The 20,531-nt window shown below is 45.1% G+C and overlaps 2 protein-coding genes across 3 annotated transcripts in view; one reads left to right on the top strand and one right to left on the bottom strand.

Annotated features, from left to right (window-relative positions):
* IQCH (IQ motif containing H) overlaps positions 1-5,661 on the bottom strand; it is an 86,505-nt gene extending 80,844 nt beyond the window's left edge. The window contains exons 1-2 of one of the 2 annotated variants that reach the window (XM_088657035.1): positions 5,516-5,661; positions 129-245 (exon numbers count right to left, since the gene is read on the bottom strand). In XM_088657035.1, the coding sequence (XP_088513161.1) occupies positions 129-245; positions 5,516-5,566 (168 nt within the window). In that variant the 5' untranslated portion in view covers positions 5,567-5,661. The remainder of the gene's footprint in view (positions 1-128; positions 246-5,515) is intronic. The other variant, XM_088657036.1, reaches the window with a different exon arrangement.
* Positions 5,427-20,135, top strand: AAGAB (alpha and gamma adaptin binding protein). Its single transcript, XM_035132283.3, has 10 exons — positions 5,427-5,990; positions 10,484-10,674; positions 11,776-11,872; positions 12,366-12,455; positions 14,157-14,240; positions 15,667-15,749; positions 16,165-16,249; positions 16,950-17,054; positions 18,094-18,143; positions 18,550-20,135. Exons 1-10 carry the CDS (start codon positions 5,852-5,854, stop codon positions 18,625-18,627), a joined length of 1,002 nt encoding a protein of 333 aa, XP_034988174.3. The 5' UTR covers positions 5,427-5,851; the 3' UTR covers positions 18,628-20,135.
* The last annotated feature ends 396 nt before the right edge of the window (positions 20,136-20,531 follow it).

Genomic DNA, 20,531 nt, shown 5'->3' with positions numbered 1-20,531 from the left:
TTTACTATTCAGAAATGGAATTTAGAAAGTGATGAGGTGTCACATTTTCACTTGAGGATAAAATATTGATTAACACTTTCACTCGGAGATGTTTCCCCATTTTGTTCGAAGATTCTCCATCCACTTACCTTTAATCTGTTCTCTGTACTTTCAATAGCAGCTTCAAGGTTCTGAGCATCCTGCAGTTCCCAATCATGGCTGATGTCTCGCAGCTGGTCCTTCAGCTGTTGAAGATCTTCTTGAACCTAGAAAATTAATTGAAGCTTGCAGTAAATGCATGCATCATCAGAAGGTGTAAATATATTTAACAGAAACTGAAAGCAAAACAGATTTATTAAGCACTACACACAAACACACACTTCAGGGAGCGACCTCTGCAATTTTACAGAACACAGAAGAGGAGATGAGCAGGTTGAAAGGGGCAAGGAGGGGTGTAAAACATTCCACCCCAAAAAGCATGCAACAGGAAAAAAACTTTATAACTATCATTTCTTGTATACAGGCTGCAATCCTAAACACACTTATTATTTAAAATGTATAATCTGCCTTTCCGCCCTGAAGGGAACCCAAAGCACCTCACAACAATAACATTATATAAAACAATGCAAACACTGCAACATATCACAGACAGTACTTAAAATCAAAAGTGCAAAAGTTTCATTGCTAGAAAATGCAATCAGATTTTTATTTATAAACCTGCATAGGGTTGTACTGCTTAACTGCAATCCTACATAATAACAATAATTTATTATTTATACCCCCGCCCATCTGGCTGGGTTTCCCCAGTCACTCCGGGCTGCTTCCAACAAAATATTAAAAATACAACAAAACACCAAACATTAAAAACTTCCTCAAACAGGGCTGCCTTCTAAAAGTAAGATAGCTGTTGATTTCCTTGACCTCTGCTGGGAGGGCGTTCCACAGGGCGGGTGCCACTACTGAGAAGGCCCTCTGCCTGGTTCCCTGTAACTTTGCTTCTTGAAGTGAAGGAACCGCCAGAAGGCCCTCAGAGCTGGACCTCAGTGTCCAGGCTGAACAATGGGGGTGGAAATAATAAGTCCTATTGGACTGAATGAAACTGGCTTCTGGGTACATATGCTTAGGATAGTATTGTCAGTTTTCTAACCTACATCATCCAAAATGCTTGAGGCAACTTACAACATAGTACATCCAAAACGGAAAGGGAAATAAATATGATGAAAATATCTATGAAATACACTGTCAATTTAAAATTACCTTCAGGAGCTTAACTGAAAACAATAAAGGTTCGCAGCACTTTAAGCCTGGACTTTGGCAACACTCTAAAGAACACAGCAACCAAATTATAATGTCATATATCATTATCAAATGAGCATCATATTATAACAGCAAAGAGGGCATTCTTAGCAGACAGCCAAGATGGTAATGAGACACAGGACTGGAGGTGGTTTTTTAAAATACACAGAGCCCAGTGCATGTGGGCCATGTTTTTCAGCTGGAGGACCACATTTCCTTGTGGGGAATCTTCCAGGAGCAGCATGCCAGTGGTGGGTGGAGCCAGAAGCAAAAGTGTGCAGGGCAACAAATGCACATTTTACCTTTGTGTCATAGGCTTCATTCCAGTCACACAAAGGCCACAGGTTTCTACGCCTAACACCTACCCCACTCTAGCCTCCATCCAGTCAAGGTAGAGGCATTATCACAGCCCAATGATACATCCCAGCCAAACAAAAGCACTTGAGAGGAGTGTGAAGCAGGGTAGGGGAAAGGGGTTATCTGGGGAGCGGATGCGGTCTGGTGAGAGTCCTGATGTCCAAAGGGAAAACATTTGGCTCCCAGGCCCGAAGTCAGCCCATTAAACAGGAATGGACAGCACAAGCACCTCAGATTGTACCTGGCATGAAGAGGAACTTCATGGAACATGCTTTCTGTAACCTTACTAATCAGAAAGCATGCATATTGCTGACAACATACTCCAAAACTCTGGATAGCCCCACTAAGCAGTTTCATGTAGATATTAAATAGCATAGGGGAGAAAATAGAACCCTGAGGAACCCTCACTGGAGGATCCACAGGGCTGAAAAGCACTTCCCAAGCATCACCTTCTGGAAATGACCATCCAAGTACACCACAAAGCAGTGCCAGCCCCCTAAGCATAGCTGCCAAGTTTTCCCTTTTCTCACGAGGAAGCCTACGGTATTCAGCATAAGGGAATTTCCCTTAAAAAAAGGGATAACTTGGCAGCTATGCCCCTAAGTCAGACAGCTGTTCCAGAAGGATACCATGATTGATCGTCTTGAAAGCCATTGAGAGGTCAAGGAGAATTAACAGGGACACATTTCCTTTCTCTCTCTCTCGACATATAGTAGGTCATCATACAGGGCAACCAAAGCCGTTTCTGTGCCAAAACCCCAATTGAAATGGATCTAGAATATCAGTTTCCTCCAAGAGCACCAGGGTCTGGTCCACAATCACCTGCTCAATAACATTTCTCAATGTTTTATTACAGAGAAATTTCAGGAACAGACTGGAAAGGGAAGTTGCTGAATTGGAAATCATTACCAAGCTTAAAACCATGGAAGCGCCTGGGATGAATAGAGATATCGGATTCTTATCTCATTATGCATGATCAAGCTTTCTTTAGCACCTCAGCCCAGGACTAATTGCAGCCATCAGCAGCCATTAACACCCATCTACAGGTTTACCACTCCCATCAGCCCATCTCCCATTCCCACCCACCCCCACCACCCTCTGTATATATATAGGGTCTGACACTTCTGTTTCTAGTGTATCTGAAGAAGTGTGCATGCACACGAAAGCTCATACCAAAATATAAACTTAGTTGGTCTTTAAGGTGCTACTGAAGGAATTTTTTTAACATTTCTCAAGAAGTAGAGGATTAGCAACTGGGCAGTAGTTACTTAGATTTTCTTAGTCCAGAGAGGGCTTCTTGAGGAGTGGTTCTACCATTGCCTCCTTCAAGCAGGCAAGGACCACCCTCTCTTTTGTGGAGACATTAATCAACTCCTTGGCCCAGCCAGTTGTCCCCTCCCTGTTAGTTTTTATCAGTCAAGAGGAGCAAGGGTCCAGAACTCAAGTGGTTGCCCTGAGTGAGCCAAGCACACTGCCCACCTTATATCAAGTCAGAGTACTGCTCTTATCTAGTTCAGTATTATGTACTACTCTGTCGGAAGCAGCTCTCCAGGATTTCAGACAGGAGCTATTCCCAACCCCATCCAGCGATATTGGGGATTGAACCTAGGACCTTTTTCATGAAAGGCAGATACTCTACCACTGAGCTATGGCCACCATCTTTTCCTAAACATTACTGTCCATTCAAGAGACTTTTCCAAAATCTAAGCTTTGCAAGATCAAAGCAAGGGTGTTCACTGCAGACTAATCAAACGTGCTACCTAATTCTAAGCATAGCTTACTCAGAAGCTAGGCCCAGAGTTCAATGGACTTTATTCACCAATTAAGTGTGCATGACGTTGCAGCCTCAGCTACTACAGAAAATCTCAGCTCCCTTGAAATTTTCAATAAACATTGCTAAATCCAATCTTTCTCTGCCAAAAAGCTATGCTTCAATGTGCAAAAGGAGAGGAAAAATAAACATTAACATTTGAAGAAAGCTGGGAGGCATCAAGGAAAGAACTCACAGAAGTTACGTAAAAGGTGCAATTTGAAAAACAGTTGGAAAGAGGGTCTGGAGCAACCAAAGAGTAGAATGTGTTCTTACTGTATCTTTCCTATGCCCAGAACTCAGTATAGCCCACATTTCATTCTCACAACAATCTTTTCAGTTGGGTTAGGGCGAGTATGTACATGTGTGAGATGTTAAGTCTTTACAGTGCCACATGTCTGTTTTTAGTGAGATAGTTTGCTTTAATTTTCACTACCATTTCAGACTGCTGAGGGCTGATTTGATTTAAAACAGGGCAAGTCCCCACACATAGACATCTAGCATATCAGAAGGCTTGGTTAAAGCCCTCCTTTCTGATATGCTTTTTGTCTACATGGAGGGACTTCACCTTTTTGCATGAATATTTCAATACCGTGTTTCTCATATTATAAGACATGTCTTATATTTATTTTTTCCCTCAAAAAAACCACTATGGCTTATTTTCAAGGGATGTCTTATTTTTTTCCTCCTCCTCCTGCCGCGGCCGGCATTGCTGCTGCACCTATCGCTATGTCTTACTTTCGGGGTATGGCTTATATTCCTTGAATGCTTAAAAATCCTGCTATGGCTTATTTTATGGGTATGTCTTAAAATATGAGAAACAGGGTAATAAGAGCACCCAGGAGAGGCACAGGGACTGACCACTTCAGAGGGGTCCACAGTGAGCATAATGCAGGGTCCCCAAACTAAGGTCCGGGGGCCGGATGCAGCCCAATCACCTTCTCAATCCGGCCCACGGATGGTCCAAGAATCAGCGTGTTTTTACATGAGTAGAATGTGTCCTTTTCTTAAAAAATGCATCTCTGGGTTATTTGTGGGGCTTGCCTGGTGTTTTTACATAAGTAGAATGTGTGCTTTTATTTAAAATGTATCTCTGGGTTATTTGTGGGGCATAGGAATTCATTCATAATTTTTTTTCAAAATATAGTCCAGCCCCACACAAGGTCTGAGGGACAGTGGACTGGTCCCCTGCTGAAAAAGTTTGCTGACCCCTGGATGTATGAGGGGATATTTGCACTTGGGTTGGTGTGGCTATGTGCCCTATGGTGAAGGAAACATTTGTTAGGCTGCCCAGTCAAAACCTGGTTTAAAGAAATTCTAAGGGAGAGCTTAAAGTTGCCCATCAACAATCAGCAAACCTGGACAGCAGAGGAACCACACTAATTCATCAGGTCACAATGGTGGCAAGATGTACAGGATTGCTGTTTAGGAAACAATGGAAGCTGCTTTATATTGAGGGGAAACCATTGGGCCTGTCAACTTGCACTGAGAGGTGGCAGCTCTCCAAGGTTTCTTTCAGCCAGGAGGTATTCTCAAACCCACCTGGAAATGCCATTGAGGATTGAATCTAGGACCTATGACATACAAAACAGATACCGGTACTTTACTACTGAATTACATCTCTTCTCTAAACATGTAGAATCATAGAATCATAGAGTTGGAAGAGACCACAAGGGCCATCCAGTCCAACCCCCTGTTCCTGTCATGGAACAGTTTAAAATGCAAATGTAAGCTCCCACCGTGCTTATTTTTAAATGTGCATCTACACATATGAATTGGCATGTGCCACTTTTAAGCAAACCTGTGTCCTCCTTGTGGACGCTGCTCCTCCTCCTCGTTTTTTTCTTGGCTAGCCATTGTAAATTATAAATGGCCAGCCTAATCAGGGTCTTCAGGCCAACACTGCGTCCAATGGGAGCGACGCAAGGGAACTTGGGAACTATGGCTGGGTGGGCGCGGGAGGCCATAAGAACAAAGGTTCATGGGAGTTTGGTCAAGTGGCCACAAGGCCAATAGAAACGAGGCTAGTGAGGCGGCCGTGAGGGACTTGCCTGCAGTGCTATTTGGACCCACCTGGACTAAAATGTGCCCTATCTCCGCCCCCGGCCCGGCCACCTCAGCCATGGGTCCTGACTGAGGCTCCCTCCCCACAGCGGCGGGACTACGGTGCACCACGTGACCGTGGCCTTAGCAACGGGACGCGCGGCCCGGGCGGGACCATTCCTGTCAATCTGAGGGGTTTTTGTGTGGAGATGCAGCAAGGAGAAAACATAAGCCATGGGGTGAGGCGGAACCCAATGTTTCCCTCTCATTTCACATCTCGTTTCCTCTACACAAAAGACTTAAACCTCAGTCCGCAAACATTCTACGTCTCTGTCCCCTCACCGGGGCGGTAATAGTACGACCCAAATGGACCGGAAGGGGCGTGACCTAGACCGGAAGAGGAAGCACAGGGCCGTTTCAGAACATCTAGCGGGTGTCATGGCTGTTCCTTGCGCCTTGATCACGAGCTGCGCCGCCGAGTTCCCCGGGGAAGAGCTGGTGAAACGTGAGTCGGCTCGACCCCCGTCAGCCTTGTTTTTTTAAAAAACTGCTGCGCCGTTGCGTCATCTCCCGGCGCAGCCTCTGATTTTGGTGCCGTTTCTCGTGGGATTTTCACCTCCCCCGCAGCTGCGCGTCGCAGTATTTGAGAACTTCCTCCCCCCCTTAAAATGCAAACAAGTTACTCAGTTACGTGGAGTTAGACTTGGAGCCTGCTTGCCAACTCCAGAGTTTCCCTCCTTTAAAATCAGGGAAATAATGGAGTGTCTACGAGCATGTGCAGAGTATAAACAACAGACTTGCTCTCGGTGTCAGGCTTGAAAATAGCTACTAATAAACGGGAGCGAGCGAGATAAAGTAGACTTTAGGCCTGTGCGGATTGCTCTTCCGAAGTGTGAGGAGTAAAGTGGGTTATAGAAGGTGCTCAGAGCTCAGACTCTGAACCTTTGTATTCATATCTTCAGACATGTGAAGTAATAAAGAGTGCTTTGGAGTATATGCAGAGATCATTTTACTTGTCTCCTTGGTGGCCACAGTCAGTCCTCGCATAGGTGGGAAGGGCTGTCACATTGGAGACCCATTTCCTCTCCTCTCTTGTCCTTCCTCCAGTACCTCCCGTATTCTGCATTTCACATTTCTCTTGATCTGGTGTTCTCCAAATGTACCTCTTTGGTATCTGCCATCTGTACAGCACACAATATCTGTGCAAAACATTGCAGTGCCACTTTTCTAGTAGTATATGCTCAAACCAGGTTATAATAAAACAGTTAAAACATATAATTCCAATAATTATTAGACAGGTAAATGACAGCAATTTAAAACCCCAGAAACAAAAGGCATTGTCTGAATCCTCATTTGTTTGAAATCCATTAACCATAGCTGCTGTTTCTCATATAATGGGAACTATGGTTAACTCTGGCTACTTAGACTATTTTTCTCCTTGTGCAATGGGACTGTGGGTGGATGCAACAAAGCTTTTACATAATCTGATTTATTATACCAAAATTTGATCATGTGAACACAGCCTGTAGATTTTCTTGCAATTCTGTGAGAGGTTTTCTGAAGTTTACTCCAGCAGGTGGCTCTCCAGACACATAAAGCAGGAGCTCTGTTTGCATACTTTCCCAAACCAGAGAGAATTACAGTAAATGAGATTACTTTAAAAAGCATTTGAAGGAATCAGAACTGCTTATACTATGAAGTAAGTTGGGAACACTGTCAAAAGTCAGGCTAGAAGGAATTTGTAACTTACTAGAACAGCTAGTACCTAGTAACATACAAAGAATTTGTGTGTGTGTGTGTGTGTGTGTGTTCTGGATTGAAGTCATAAAAACAGCCACCTATTTATTTGAAATGGAAATTCTGCTTTTGCAGTCACTGTCTAGTCTCCTGGGTAGGCTGGACTGGAATCTGTGGCAATATGATATTTTTTATATTAATTGATGTACAATTATATGAAATAACAACAAAACAAATAACACAAACAGGCATGGAGAAGAGAACATATAACCAAATATGAATACAGTCATAGCTGAAATCATCATACAAGTATATTACAATGTGATTACTCCCAAATCAGATTTCCAAAACAATAATTGAGATGGCAGGAGGGTGAATGTCTGGCGCCCCTGTGTTGATGTTTATATGAGTCTAGCTTAGTTGTGTCTGTGGTCATTTGTTGTACACTCTAGTGGTACTACAGCTGAAATCCACCTGGGGCCACAACTGCTGATGTGGACACTGTCTTCAATCCTGAGTGAGAGAAGGTGGGCAATATCAGTGTGGGGAATTGTTACGGGTTGGCAGGCCAGATCCTTATTCCCCCTCCCCAATCCCCATAGGCCTATTTTGACAGATGGGTGGGATCACCCACCTGCCAGTAATAAAGATATCAGGTGATTGATGCCTGTCAAAGTTCAAAGGATGACACAGTGACCAATCATGCTGATTGTCACTTGCAGCAACATCTTTTGAAACTTGCAGCAACATCCTTTGAAGGTGCATGTTCAAGCACCAATCAGCTGGTTGATGCTGGGAGAGGCTCATTGTAAGTAACAGTAAGATGAACCTTGGTTGCATGAAGTCCTTTTGAAGTCTCTGCAGAGGAGGAAATGTTCTTAAAATGGATTATTTCCCCCTCTGCAGAAAAAGCAGCTTGCATTCAAAGCGCTCAGGGAACTGGTTTGAATACAAACTGCTCCCTCCAATGTGGGGAGAAAAAAAGCCTTCAGGAGCAGAAGCTTAACTTGAAACAAGAAAGGACTTCTGCTTTTGTTTGTTCTTGGCTATAGCTCATAGTGAGAAGAGAGATTAACCACAATTCCTGGCATGGCATGGCTGTATAAAGCAGGGGTCAGCAAACTTTTTCAGGAGGGGGCCGGTGAACTGTCCCTCAGACCATGTGGGGGGCCGGACTATATTTGGGGGGGGGAGAATGAACGAATTCCTATGCCCCACAAATAACCCAGAGATGCATTTTGTGAGGGACAGAGGATATCGCGAAGTCCCTCCCCTCCTGAGTTCAAGCCCATCCCCGAGCACAGGGGAAAGCAGAGAGAGTTCCGATTCCAGTGGGGAAGCAGGAAGTCGTGTCCGAGGCTCAGGCAAGGTAGCGGAGCCAGGGTCCCAGGTGGGACAGGAAGGGGCAAATAAGGGGGGGAGACCCATCCCCCCAACTCCGGAATTGCGCAGAAAGAGGAGAGGAAAGAGGATGGGTCTACCAAAGCTTTTGTGTTGGAGAAAGACGCGCCAAAAGCCATTCGGAGGTTCTGAACCTGACTGAACACATCGCTCTGTGTAAATAGCAATGACTTCAGCACTGTAAATACGCAGCACCAATAAAAGAATAAAATGCAGAGCTGGGTAGAGTCGTTACTCTGAAGTAGTCCGCTCCGGCCACTGTGACACATTTTAAATAAAATAACACATTCTACTCATGTAAAAACACCAGGCAGGCCCCACAAATAACCCAGAGATGCATTTTAAATAAAAGGACATATTCTACTCATGTAAAAACATGCTGATTCCCGGACCCCGGTCTGCGGGCCAGATTTAGAAGGCGATTGGGCCACATCTGGCCCCCGGGCCTTAGTTTGGGGACCCCTGGTATAAAGGATGGGAGAGGAGCAAAGTGGCTGCAAGCACATTTTCCCAATCACAGAAAGCCATATCATGGTTTGCCTTACTGTGTCATGTGAATCATACCACTGCATATGTGATTTAAGCAAATGTTCGGACTTCTTGCTTTCCCCTGTTCTACACTGACATCTTGCATGCAGAACCGGCCCTTTGGTTCAGATGGGAGCCCAAATCCACCCCTGTTCAATGTAGTTCACTTTGCAAATGTGAGTGAGCTGGGTGCCTGCTGCAGCAGATCTTCTTTGTCGGAGCACAGTAGGAAGGTGTCAAAGAGCTGGCTTGCGTTTTGTGAAAACACAAACCACAGAGGTTGGCCTTGAGGCGAGCTGAAGTGTTGTGGTCACCAATTGCGTCTGTTGATTTTTCAAAGCTCTTTGGATATGAAACCACAGACCTTCCCTATAGTTGTGGAGATCAAAAATGAAAAGCGAGCGATTCCATCGAGACACGGTTGTTTCCAAACCCACGTACTTTTGCCTTTATAGCAGTTTTCTGAAAAGCCTTTTTGGGGGGCCAAAAGCAAGTATGGACTTGAAAGCTTATCCTAAAATGGCTATGTTCTCTCTGCAGCTAGATATAGAAAGGTATCATTATAGTGGGAGGGCTCTATGATATTTGCATGAAAACGTACACTGCTTTTTAGGGAAACTTCTGAAACCCAATGGCTTGAATGCATCTATTCCAAGGTTCTGGAGGGCTTGTGGGTGCTTTTGCACACTAGCGTGTGGGATGTAAGTTAAAGTTGGAGCTATTTGATACAAATGGATCACACATGAATCAGGTTGCCCCTCCCTTTGGCTAGGCTAAGAGCTACTTTTATGGGAAGGCCACTTATGGGATGAAGGTGGGCCACAGCTCCACCCAACCCACAGAGTGGGCCGCCAGGAAGCCCTGCTGCCACAATCATCTCTCTCTTCACAAACTTTTTGTTGTCTATGTTAGCAACTGGAGCGGGGAAACTGGCATTCCTTAGTGACTGACTACCTTTGCCTCCACAAACCTCTTGTTCATTTCCAGAAGCTCTTCTCTGGGCCTATCTCTGCCTAAGGTGTAGTAGTGGTGACCAGGTGGGTGTGGTTTGGGTAAAAGGGCCTCCTTGGTCTGATTAGGAGGTTTCCCTATCCCTGGTGTGCAGCATTTTTATGCCCCCTTTAACAACAAATTCACTGGGTGGTGAACAGAGCATCTGACTAACAATAACAGCAACCCGTTCCTACAGTAACATCTGTTTGGGCAAGACTGTGCAAGCATGCTCTGGGTGTCCCTCTTTTCTCTCCCCACTCCCAGGGCTTCCCAAAGAGGATAGGGGCTGTGAGGTCATGATCGACACCTCTTAAGGTCCTCCATATGTTCCTCTTTCAGGTATCATTGGGACAAATGAGCTTCCCGAAGATGTTTCCACGGGCAGCGGGGCCCGGTTTTACCCCTGGACAATAGAGAATAAATACTACTCAGCTGACATCCATCTCTGCGTTGTGACAAATCAGTTCCTTGTGACAGCTGAAATTGCTGAGTCAGTGCAAGCCTTCTTGGTTTATTTTGACAGCACATCAGTGAGTACTTCAGAACTTCAGTGCCTGCCTGTCTTAATGGATCATGTGTGATCTTTTAAAATTGCTACTGGTTTTGCTTGCTAGTTTGTTTTGCTTTCTAGGAGGGGGTTTGGTCTTGTTATTAGATTTTACTTTTGTTTTGTACTGTTGCAGTTTCCTGTAACCTGCCTTGTGTACTTTTGTAGAAAGGCAGGGAATGAATTCATGAATAATAATTTTGATCTCTGCAACCCTCTGTCTCTGGAAATTATAATGGCCAGTTCTGGAACTGATAAATAACTTGGTAAGTTCCTTGAAAGTAGTTTTAAGGTTGCCTGCCCCAAAACTGAGGTAAGGAGGAGCTTGTAAAAAGCAAGAGGGAATTCTTGTTTATATTTTGCTCCCAGACACTCTTGAACACCTTCATGTGATAATTCCAGCATGGATATTTATGTGCCTTTTAATGTTGGCTACTTTCCCCTCATAATAAATCAATGCAGTTGTTAGAACGTTTTTCTCTCTCTTCAACAACACCTATGTTGTGTAAATTAGCCTTTGCCAACTTGCTCTTTTGGAGCTGGCTGGAGCTCATGGGAGATAGGGACCAAAACATCTGGAGGGCACCAGGTTGCTGAATGCCTTTTTGGCTCTGTTTTCAGAACAACACCATCCCAGTTTTTGGAAATTCTAGCTGAGTTACATCATTACCATTTATATTGCACATCCATAATGCTTGTAGAAAAAAGTTTCCTGAGAAATTGCTAAGCAATTTCTATTTGTTTTATATAAATTAGTATAGCAGTCAGGGGTCGCCAACGTGGACTACTCTCAGCTGTGTTTTCTTATCAGGGCTATGTTATTTATTTACTTTGACATTTATATACTGTTTAATCATTAGCCTTTCTAAGTGGTGTACATAAAAATAAACTATGCAGAGAATAAACAATTAAACCTAAACACTACCATAAAATGCCTGCTGGAATAAGAAGGTTTTTGTCACTGTGCACCTGAAGTTCAGAAAGGAGAGTGCCTCTCTATAGTGGTACTTAAAGCACTTTCATTTGTAATACTAAAAAAACTACCTAGAGAAGAAGGCCAGCAACCTCTGTGTAATTTTTATAGATCTCTGGGCTAGACAGCATCTCTACGTGGCTCCCTCTCATAGAAGAGTGGCTACCAGAAGTGATGATCTTAGTCTGTGACAGAGTCTCTGAAAATGGTAAGGCAACATGGCCAGCCTTTGGGAGGGTGGACATGGCTGTTCTAGCTGGGGTTGATGGGTGTTGGAGTACAGAATATATGGCAAGAACTGGGTTGGCGAACGCTGCTCTCCATCCTAGTAAGATAGCACAGTTTGTGAACATGTGCTGAATGCTGACCTTGACTGTATATATATATCCTACTTTTCTTCCATCGTGGGACTCAAAAATACAATTTGAGTTCTGCATCAGCTGCATTGATCAGATTGTTGAAAGTCCCACATACTGTTCTGCAGTTTCCAGCCTTTAATGGTTGCATAAATTAGTTTAAGTGTGATGATATATGATGGCGAGGTTCTGGGCAGAACAAGTTGCCCATATATAGCTTCTAAGACAAAATAAAAGCCCTTCCCAAGGCATGCCATCCAAGGAGCTCCCAGTACTGTGGTTCTGATGTGGCTGCAAAAGGAAGTGCATCTGTTGTTGGCAAAAACCAGATTCCGTTTATTTTAGGCATCAGCCGACAGAAAGCGCAAGAGTGGTGCATCAAGCACGGCTTTGAGTTGGTGGAGCTCAACCCGGAAGAGCTGCCAGATGAGGATGGTGAGTTACTTCCTCCTTCCATGAAGTTAACTTTGCTGCCTGCCTGCCAGGCTTCTGCCTAGATCAGGGGTCCCCAGGCTACGGCCCGCGGGCCGGATGCGACCCAATTGGCCTCCCAGTCCGGCCCGCAACAACCCCCGCCGCCCTCTTGCGGCGCGCTTCCAGATCTGAAAAAAATCGCCGTAAATCGTTTCTGCGCATGCGTATGGGCCTCTCCCGACCCAGAAGAGGTCATTTCCGGTGCACTTCCGGGTCGGGGGAGGCCCATACGCATGCACACAAACAAATTTCGGCGATTTTTCCGGCCTGGAAGCGCGCCACCGCGCCAGTAAATGGGTGTGCACATGCGCACTGGCGCGCACTCCCCCACCCTCCGGCCCACTGCGCGCACACTCCCCCGCCCGCCGCACGATCGGCGCGGCGGGCACCGACCCGAAGGCGGGTAAGTCTGGGGACCCCTGGCCTAGATTTCTGCAGATTCTTATTTCTGGGCACGCTTCTTCTCCAGCTTCTCTGCCTGCACTGGTGCCGTCTGTTGTTGGTGACAGACACAGCACCAGAATTACGAACCAGCTGTCTCCAGCATTGTACCTTGTGCCATGGCTGCAAGCTGGCTGCTGATGCTTTAGGGACATTGGATGCTGCCTTATACTGTACTGAGTCAGACTATTAGTCCATCTAGGTCAGTATTGTTTACACCAGGCATCCCCAAACTGCGGCCCTCCAGATGTTTTGACCTACAACTCCCATGATCCCTAGCTAACAGGACCAGTGGTCGGGGAAGATGGGAATTATAGTCCAAAACATCTGGAGGGCTGAAGTTTGGGGATGCCTGGTTTACACTGACTGCCATCTGCGCTCCAGAGTTTCAGACAGGCAGTATTTCCCTGTCCTGCCTAGAGAAGCTGGGGATTGAACCTGGGACCTTTTGCATGCAAAGCGGATGCTCTTCCATTGAGCTACAGCCCTTCCTCATGAAACAGCATGTCACATCATAATCTCTTTCCTAGTTTTAAAAATTGCTAGTTTAGAGCCCAACGGGAAAATTTCAAGGTGACTCATCAGTTTAACAATAAAATTGAACCAGCTAAATTGTTTCCAGTCTTTTGATGGCATCACAGTTTCTCTGGCTTCTTTTGACTCCATGCAGGAGAAAATCTGTAGACAAATGCTAAAGGCGATCAAACATAAGTTGTTGGTTGGTGTTCCTTTCTTTTTTTTCTTTTTTAACCCTTCTTTGTTGCTTCTAATTTGAAAACTGAGCTAGAGCAAAGTCAGCTTTGACAGAGAGCAACAGCTGGCTGAGAACTCAGTATTACATTTCTCATCTTTGTTCCAACCTCTTTATTTGCATCTCACTCTCCTCCAAAGGTTCAGGATGGGTAACACATTTTGGGGTGTAAGTTTAAAGTAAGAGTGGTATTTTGCACCTCAACCAAAGAAAGTCAGTGTTGTTCTTGGGAAATATATGTTTATCTGCTGAATATCTCAGAAAGTTCCCCAGAATTTACAGAATGGCTTTAAAAAATAAGAAACAGCAACATTATCAGAGGCTTCTTTGTGTGTTTAAATAAGTGCACCCAGAATTCCTAACTAAATTAAGAGATAGTGTCTTCTTCTTTCCAGTTTCTTAATCTGTTGCTTGATTTCTGAAGAAGCCTTTTTAAAAGCACATTTCCTTTCCCCTCTCTGGTTCTTTAGACGACTTTCCAGAATCGACAGGAGTGAAGCGAATCATCCAAGCCTTGAATGCCAATGTTTGGTCAAATGTGGTGATGAAAAATGGTACGTCATTTTCGGTCTGCTTTTTAAAAACGGTGTCTCTTCCTCTATAACTTCCTCTGCTCTCTCACTGCTTTGCTCAGGCTCCTCTTCATGCCTTCATTCTGTGTCAGAATTGGCACTCGAGGCTTATGAGAAATTAAAGCTCATTCAAGCAGAGCCCTGGCAGCCTCAGGTCGCTCTAGCCCCTATAACTAGAAATGAAGCTCCCTCTGGTGCTCTGTGCTTCACTTCTAGATTTACGGCCTTCCATCCCATCACAGAGCGATGGCCCGGAGCACATCTCCTTTAAACAGGGTCTGAAATGGCTTGGGTTGCAGGAGGCACCTGGCTGGACTGATTCCCCAGGTGCTTGGAACTGGATGCATTTCCTTTGCAAGTGAAGAGAAACAAAGAGTGCCTGGATTGGTCAGATAACGTCACCTGTTTGGACATATAATTACATTTTGATATGGGAGTAGAGATTTGATACTAGCCGAAAGAAGTGCTGAGACCCTGGATTGTCTTGTTCTGTATTCCTTTCCCTTCTCCTTTCTTTTTATATTCACTTTCATTCACATTTCTATCTCGCCTTTCCTTAGGGCGATATACCTCATTCTTCCCCTCTCAGTTTTTCATCACAATAACCCTGTGAGATAGTTTAGGCCAAAAGTGTGACAGGTCCAGGGTCAATCAGGGAGCTTCATGGCTGATTGGGATTTGACCCCTGGTCTCTCCCACCTCCTAGTCCAGCACTCTGACCACTGCACCACCCTTTCCATTGTGTTTTCTCACCTCAAAGGCTTCTGGGTTGTGGAGGGGTGAAGTTGTGTGGAGATCTGCTCAGTTGGGGGAATGTGCAAGGCTAACCACTTGGTGGCTTCAAGGTGGGAGTTTTCAGACCTCCTTTCTTTAAGTCCGCAGTCACAGATGTTAACACATCACAGCAGAGCAAACTCTGTAGGACTCCACGAGGGAGAGAGATTTCCCTTTGATTGCACAGATGGTTACAAAAAACTCAGGGGGCTTCTGAATTTAACTTCAGTGTGGCACCATTGTAGCAAATGGCAGAAGAGGTCCCCCCCCCCCCTGTAGTGCAGGGGAAGCCTGCTTGGGAAAGTTGTTGTGTCCTCCCCGGAGAACAGCCTAGTTACTGGGCAGACATCTCTCTCTAGTCGTGGCTCGTAGCTTAAGGAAAATGGGGGGTGGGTGGAGGTTAGAACTCACCAAGATGGTTCTTGCATAGGAATTCTACCCATTCATCCCTTGATCCACAGCCGTCTCCCATGATGCTTATGTCAGTCAGCTGATCAGCAGCTACACGAAGCTCCTGCTTATGTTTTTATACGGAGAGCACACCTCACACACAAAGTGATACAGGAAGGGCTTCTGCTTCCCCCTCGAAACTGGCATCACTTCAAGTGTTATACTCACAGCTCTTTCTTTTCAGATGTGAATCAAGGCTTTGGCTTCCTTCCTGCTTTAACGGGCACAAGTCGCAGGCTTAGGACAGAAGAAAACGAAGCTCCAGAAGTAAACAGTAATTTTTTTAAATCCTTTTTTTTAATTCTCCCTGCCCTCTCCACCCAAAAAACCTTCTTTGTCCATCCTTTCTTGCACTCCTGTCCCCTTTATTGCAGCTATGAGCTCCCTTTGTGGGTTAAATTGGTCAGTTTACAGGTCCATAACTTAAGCTTATCACAGCCATGAGGAATAGGAACTTAACTTGCTCTTTACCTTTTTAAAAAGGTAAAGATTCCATGGATACTACATTCTTTGCCCAGTACCAAATCCTGCTGTCTTCTTAGCAGTGTGGAACAAAACCAGTTCTGTCAGGGCTTGTGGGGAAATTTCCACGTTGGTCTGGGACTTGTGGCCTGTGAAAGACAGAATACCAGCTCTCTTGTTGCATATGTTGTATCTAATTTCATTTCTCCCTCCCCACCAGCCTGATCCCTTGCCAGTGGAGAGAGCTGTCGATGCAGGAGAAGACGTGGCTGATGCAAACAGCCAGCAAGCTGACCCCGCTGCTGGTGAGGAATTATCTTTGGTTTGGGAGAAAAGAGCAAGCAAGACCAAACTTCTTACTGGGAGCAACTAGGGCCCTGCCCCTCCAGCAAGCAGCTGGCAGGTCACAGCTGCCTATGTGCCCCAGTGCTGTGGGCTGAATTTGTTTGAATCGGGGGGGGGTATCTTTGGGTCCACGCCTTTGCCCAGTGCAAATGTATATGGTCTAAATCAGGCATAGGCAAACTTGGCCCTCCAGATGTTTTGAGACTACAGTTCCCTTCAACCCTGACCACTGGCCCTGTTAGCTAGGGATGATGGGAGTTGTAGTCCCAAAACATCTGGAAGGCCGAGTTTGCCTATGCCTGGTCTAAATCCACTTAGCTTTTCTTTAAATTTCTTAATGCAAATGTAACAAAAAGAGGAGACACCTGATGTTGGTTGCAACTGCTGTTAGTAATTGCTGTTCAGTGATATGTGTGTGTGTTTAGTGAACTGGTTTTTTTAATGGGTTTTATGTATTCTTATTCACGGTACTTGTTTTTGTTGCAAACCGTGGCTTAAAATTGTTTGAAAGAAAAAAAAAACAGCACCAGCTCACATACATATAAAATCAATCCTGACTTGTAGATTACTTATAGGTAGTCCATATGTCCAAATAGATAGCCAAAAGAGGTGGGCTGCAAATGTGGACATACATTCATTCCGCTCTTATGATTCTTGCAGATCCTATGTTGGATATGGATATTCAAGAGCTTGCAAGCCTCACTGCAGGAGAGGGTGACCTAGAGAACTTCGAGCGATTGTTCTCCAAGCTGAAGGAAATGAAAGGTACTGCCCTTCTCGTGTATGACACAGTCTCTTGCAAGCCTTTCTATTTGGGCCAGCAGTTCTTGGCCACAAGTGAAGTTTCCTATTTTTTTTAAATCTGGGAGTTAAGATTTCAATATAGATTCTACTCAGCTTTCTGTTTTCTAGTGGTGGGGGAAACTCTCCTTGTCAGACTTGGGGGGGGGGGTGTTTTCTAAAACTTGAAAGATAGTTTGGTTTAACCTGAGCTTGCTTCATCCCCAGTGATGTCACTGAGATGGCAGTAGAATCTGACTCTTCCTCCTTGCCACTCTTTGTAGCTTTTGCAAGCCATACCTCATGTTGCGTCCCACGGCAACATGGAAGTACCATAATGGGTTACTTCTGGGTTTTGCCGCATGCGCAGAAGCACTAAATCGCGCCGCATGCGTGCGCAGACGCAGCACTTCAGCTTGTGTCAGTTCCGTGTTACGGACGGGCTTCCAAAACGGATTCCGTCCGTAACACGAGGTTCCACTGTAGTGGCAGCAAAGGAATGAAGTAAGTAAGGTATCTCCTCCTACAACAGAGAAATGCAAGTGGCCCTAGGAAAATTGAATTTCCCAGTACTCCTTGCACCTGGCATGCTGCTATAACAGCATCTCAGACATGGAGGAACAGAGGAAGGACACTGCGGCCTGCCTCCTATTACCTTGTTAGCACAGCAAAGGTAAATGAGAGGTTTAGGAGAGAGCAAAGATGGAGGATTAAAAACTGATCCAGAGATGAATGTTTGGCCTCCCAGTACTATTTTTATGCTTGAGATGAGCTTTATGAGCTGTCCAGATTTCCTGTTTCTCATTCAAAAATATGCCTTTTGGGTACATTGCTGGTTTGGTATCTGGTTCTTCAGCAATGAAAGAACCAGTGCATACTTTCTATTTTCAGGCTGGTCCCTTTTGTGTAGTTTTCTTTCAGCTTGGCCAGTCCCCCCCCCCCCAAACTGGAGAAACACCCTTCTGCTCTTTCTTGACTCTTGACCAGTTTTAACTGCAACTTTCTTTCCTTTTCATTCCTACAGAAAAGGCTGCCACACTGCCTCACGAACAGAGGAAACTGCATGCAGAAAAGGTGAGATTCAGAAGAGCTCAAAACTTCCCTTAAAGAGTCATTCTTGGCCAACATTTCTAAGTAGAAATTGCACTGCAAGCATTCGAAGCCAAAAATAGCCTAAATCAACTATTGGGGGGGGGGCTTTGGTACTTCGGCTCATTGGCATATTATCAACTAGATTCTAGTGGCCTCACCTTTTCCTCAATTAGCGAAAGGAGAATTTATGGGAACCTGCTTAATTTGGTTTATCTTTAGAGAGAATGTTAATGCTGTTGTGTTTGAGGCCACACAGATTGGCCCTTGTGAACTTAACAGGGGACCTCCACTCTTAACCACGGGTGTGTAAATGAGTTGGTTTCTTATCTGCTGCAGGAGTGTGGCTGTCCCCTGAGACTTTATTGTCTTGGTATTTCTTGAATTGTAGGTTGCCAAAGCATTCTGGATGGCCATCGGAGGAGACAGAGATGAGATCGAAGGCTTGTCTTCCGACGAGGACAACTAAGGCCTGTATGTTGCGACAAGGATTGTTTCTTGCGAACCAGCCGTTGTTGGCTGCCATAGCAATTTTTCTTTGACGAAAGGCCTAGTTTTTTGCATTGGGTGCAGCAGAGGCTGGAGAAAGACCTACTCCTTGCTCAGTTCCAACACACTGAAATGTGGATGGCCCTGTTGTTTATTTCCTTGCCTGGATCTGTCAGTGGGAACCTGGGAGCTATCAAGTCAATGAAGCAGCAGATGTGTTGCTATTGCATCTCTGGAAGAAAAAAAAAAAATCACAGTCCCTACCCAACCCCAACAGAGAGCTGTAAAACATCTCTTTGTGAAACTCTCATTTGTGTACTGTATACCTCCACACATGCACATCTTTTCATTTGCCGCCATTTCAAAGGAGACCAAGGGCAGGGGGGAGATAATAATCAGCAAGCCTTTGTTAGTGGAATGGGCGGGGGGGGGAGTGATATTTCTGGGTGTACTTGTACATGATGGGAAAATCTGAGACCAAATGGTACTCGCACAGGCTAAAATGCTTTTTGAATATTTATCAACCTTTTGTCATCACAACAGGCATGAGAAAGGTGTGGTATGGAAATGTTCCCTGCCTGTCCTATCCCCACCTCCACACACCCCATTCCTCTTATTGCAGCTGAAAATGTAGGTGCAGCAGTAAACAGGCAGGAGAAAGGCATGCAGTGTCCTGTAGTATTTTATAAGCCCAGTTTCCTTGCCCTGTGTACCAGCTCCCAGTAACTGGGCAAGGTGAATGAAGCTGAGTGTGGAAGATTGAAACCCCAACACCTCCATTAGAGGAAGGCAGCTATTTCTGCAGTTTCTAGGGCAAATGATGGGAGCATCTTGCTGCTAGAGATGGGGGCAGGTGGGATAAGGGAAAGAGGGTGCCCAGCCAAGAGGCTTGAGGACCACAGCTGGTCTATTTGGCTCTCATGTCACTGTAGTAGTGTATGACGGAGTGTGGTGTCCATCTCCTTCCAGAAAGCAGGGTTAGTGTGTCACTGTAGTCAAGAGTTCCTACCCTATGGAGATTTTCTCAATTGCTGGCTTCAAGTGTAGCCGCTTGGGGTCAAAAGCTCTGTATGCAATCCCCTGGGAGAGGGGAATTTTATCTCTGACCAAGCAATGGCAGAATATAGGATTAAATTCACTGCAGCAAAGGAAGAATTAAACTGCTTTTGGTGCAAACAAAGTGTGGATAGAAGCAGCATAAAACTTGAGTTTGCACAAGCCCCGGCGTTTCCTTTTCTGCTTTTGAAGTAAACGAAGACCACAATCCACTGATATTTCCCTGCATAAGGGAAAGCCTTGGTTGGTTTCTTACTCAGCATCATTTCATCACCGGGGTGGGGAGGGGCTTATGCAGGGGGGATCTCCCCCGTAGGTGGTGATCTAGACATTAATGGGGGGAAACCCACAGTGAAAGCCTGTTGTACCTCTTGTGTTTCTTTTGTGTACTGTAAATGGGCTGAATAAAGTTTGTTATCCATGAGCAGTAAATCTTGAACCCTGGCATTATAGACAGTGAGGAATAGGTCAGGTCATAAACTAAATACCATATTTTTCCATGTAGAAGACGGTGCTTTTTGCTATTTAAAAAAAGGCAATAATTTGGTGTTGTCTTATACATGGATAACGAATGCAGAGGGGGGATGTGCAATTAATGGCAGTAGCAAGCAAGAGATTGGCTGTGGCTGCGGCAAGGTGTGCAATAGGTAGTGGCTGTGGCAAGTGATCGGCAGTGGCGGGTGAGTGATTGGCATAAGTGACCCCCCCAAAGCTAAACAACTTAATTTTGGGTTGAAAAAAATGGGGTTGTCTTATACACGGGGGCATCTTGTACATGGAAAAATACGGTAGGCCTAACTACTTGTGTGGCTTTCTTTTGGGGGGGGG

Source organism: Zootoca vivipara, chromosome 13 (genome assembly GCF_965207765.1).
Source record: "Zootoca vivipara chromosome 13, rZooViv2.hap1.1, whole genome shotgun sequence".
NCBI classification, from domain to species: domain Eukaryota; kingdom Metazoa; phylum Chordata; class Lepidosauria; order Squamata; family Lacertidae; genus Zootoca; species Zootoca vivipara.
This window is presented reverse-complemented; position numbering and strand designations above follow the sequence as displayed.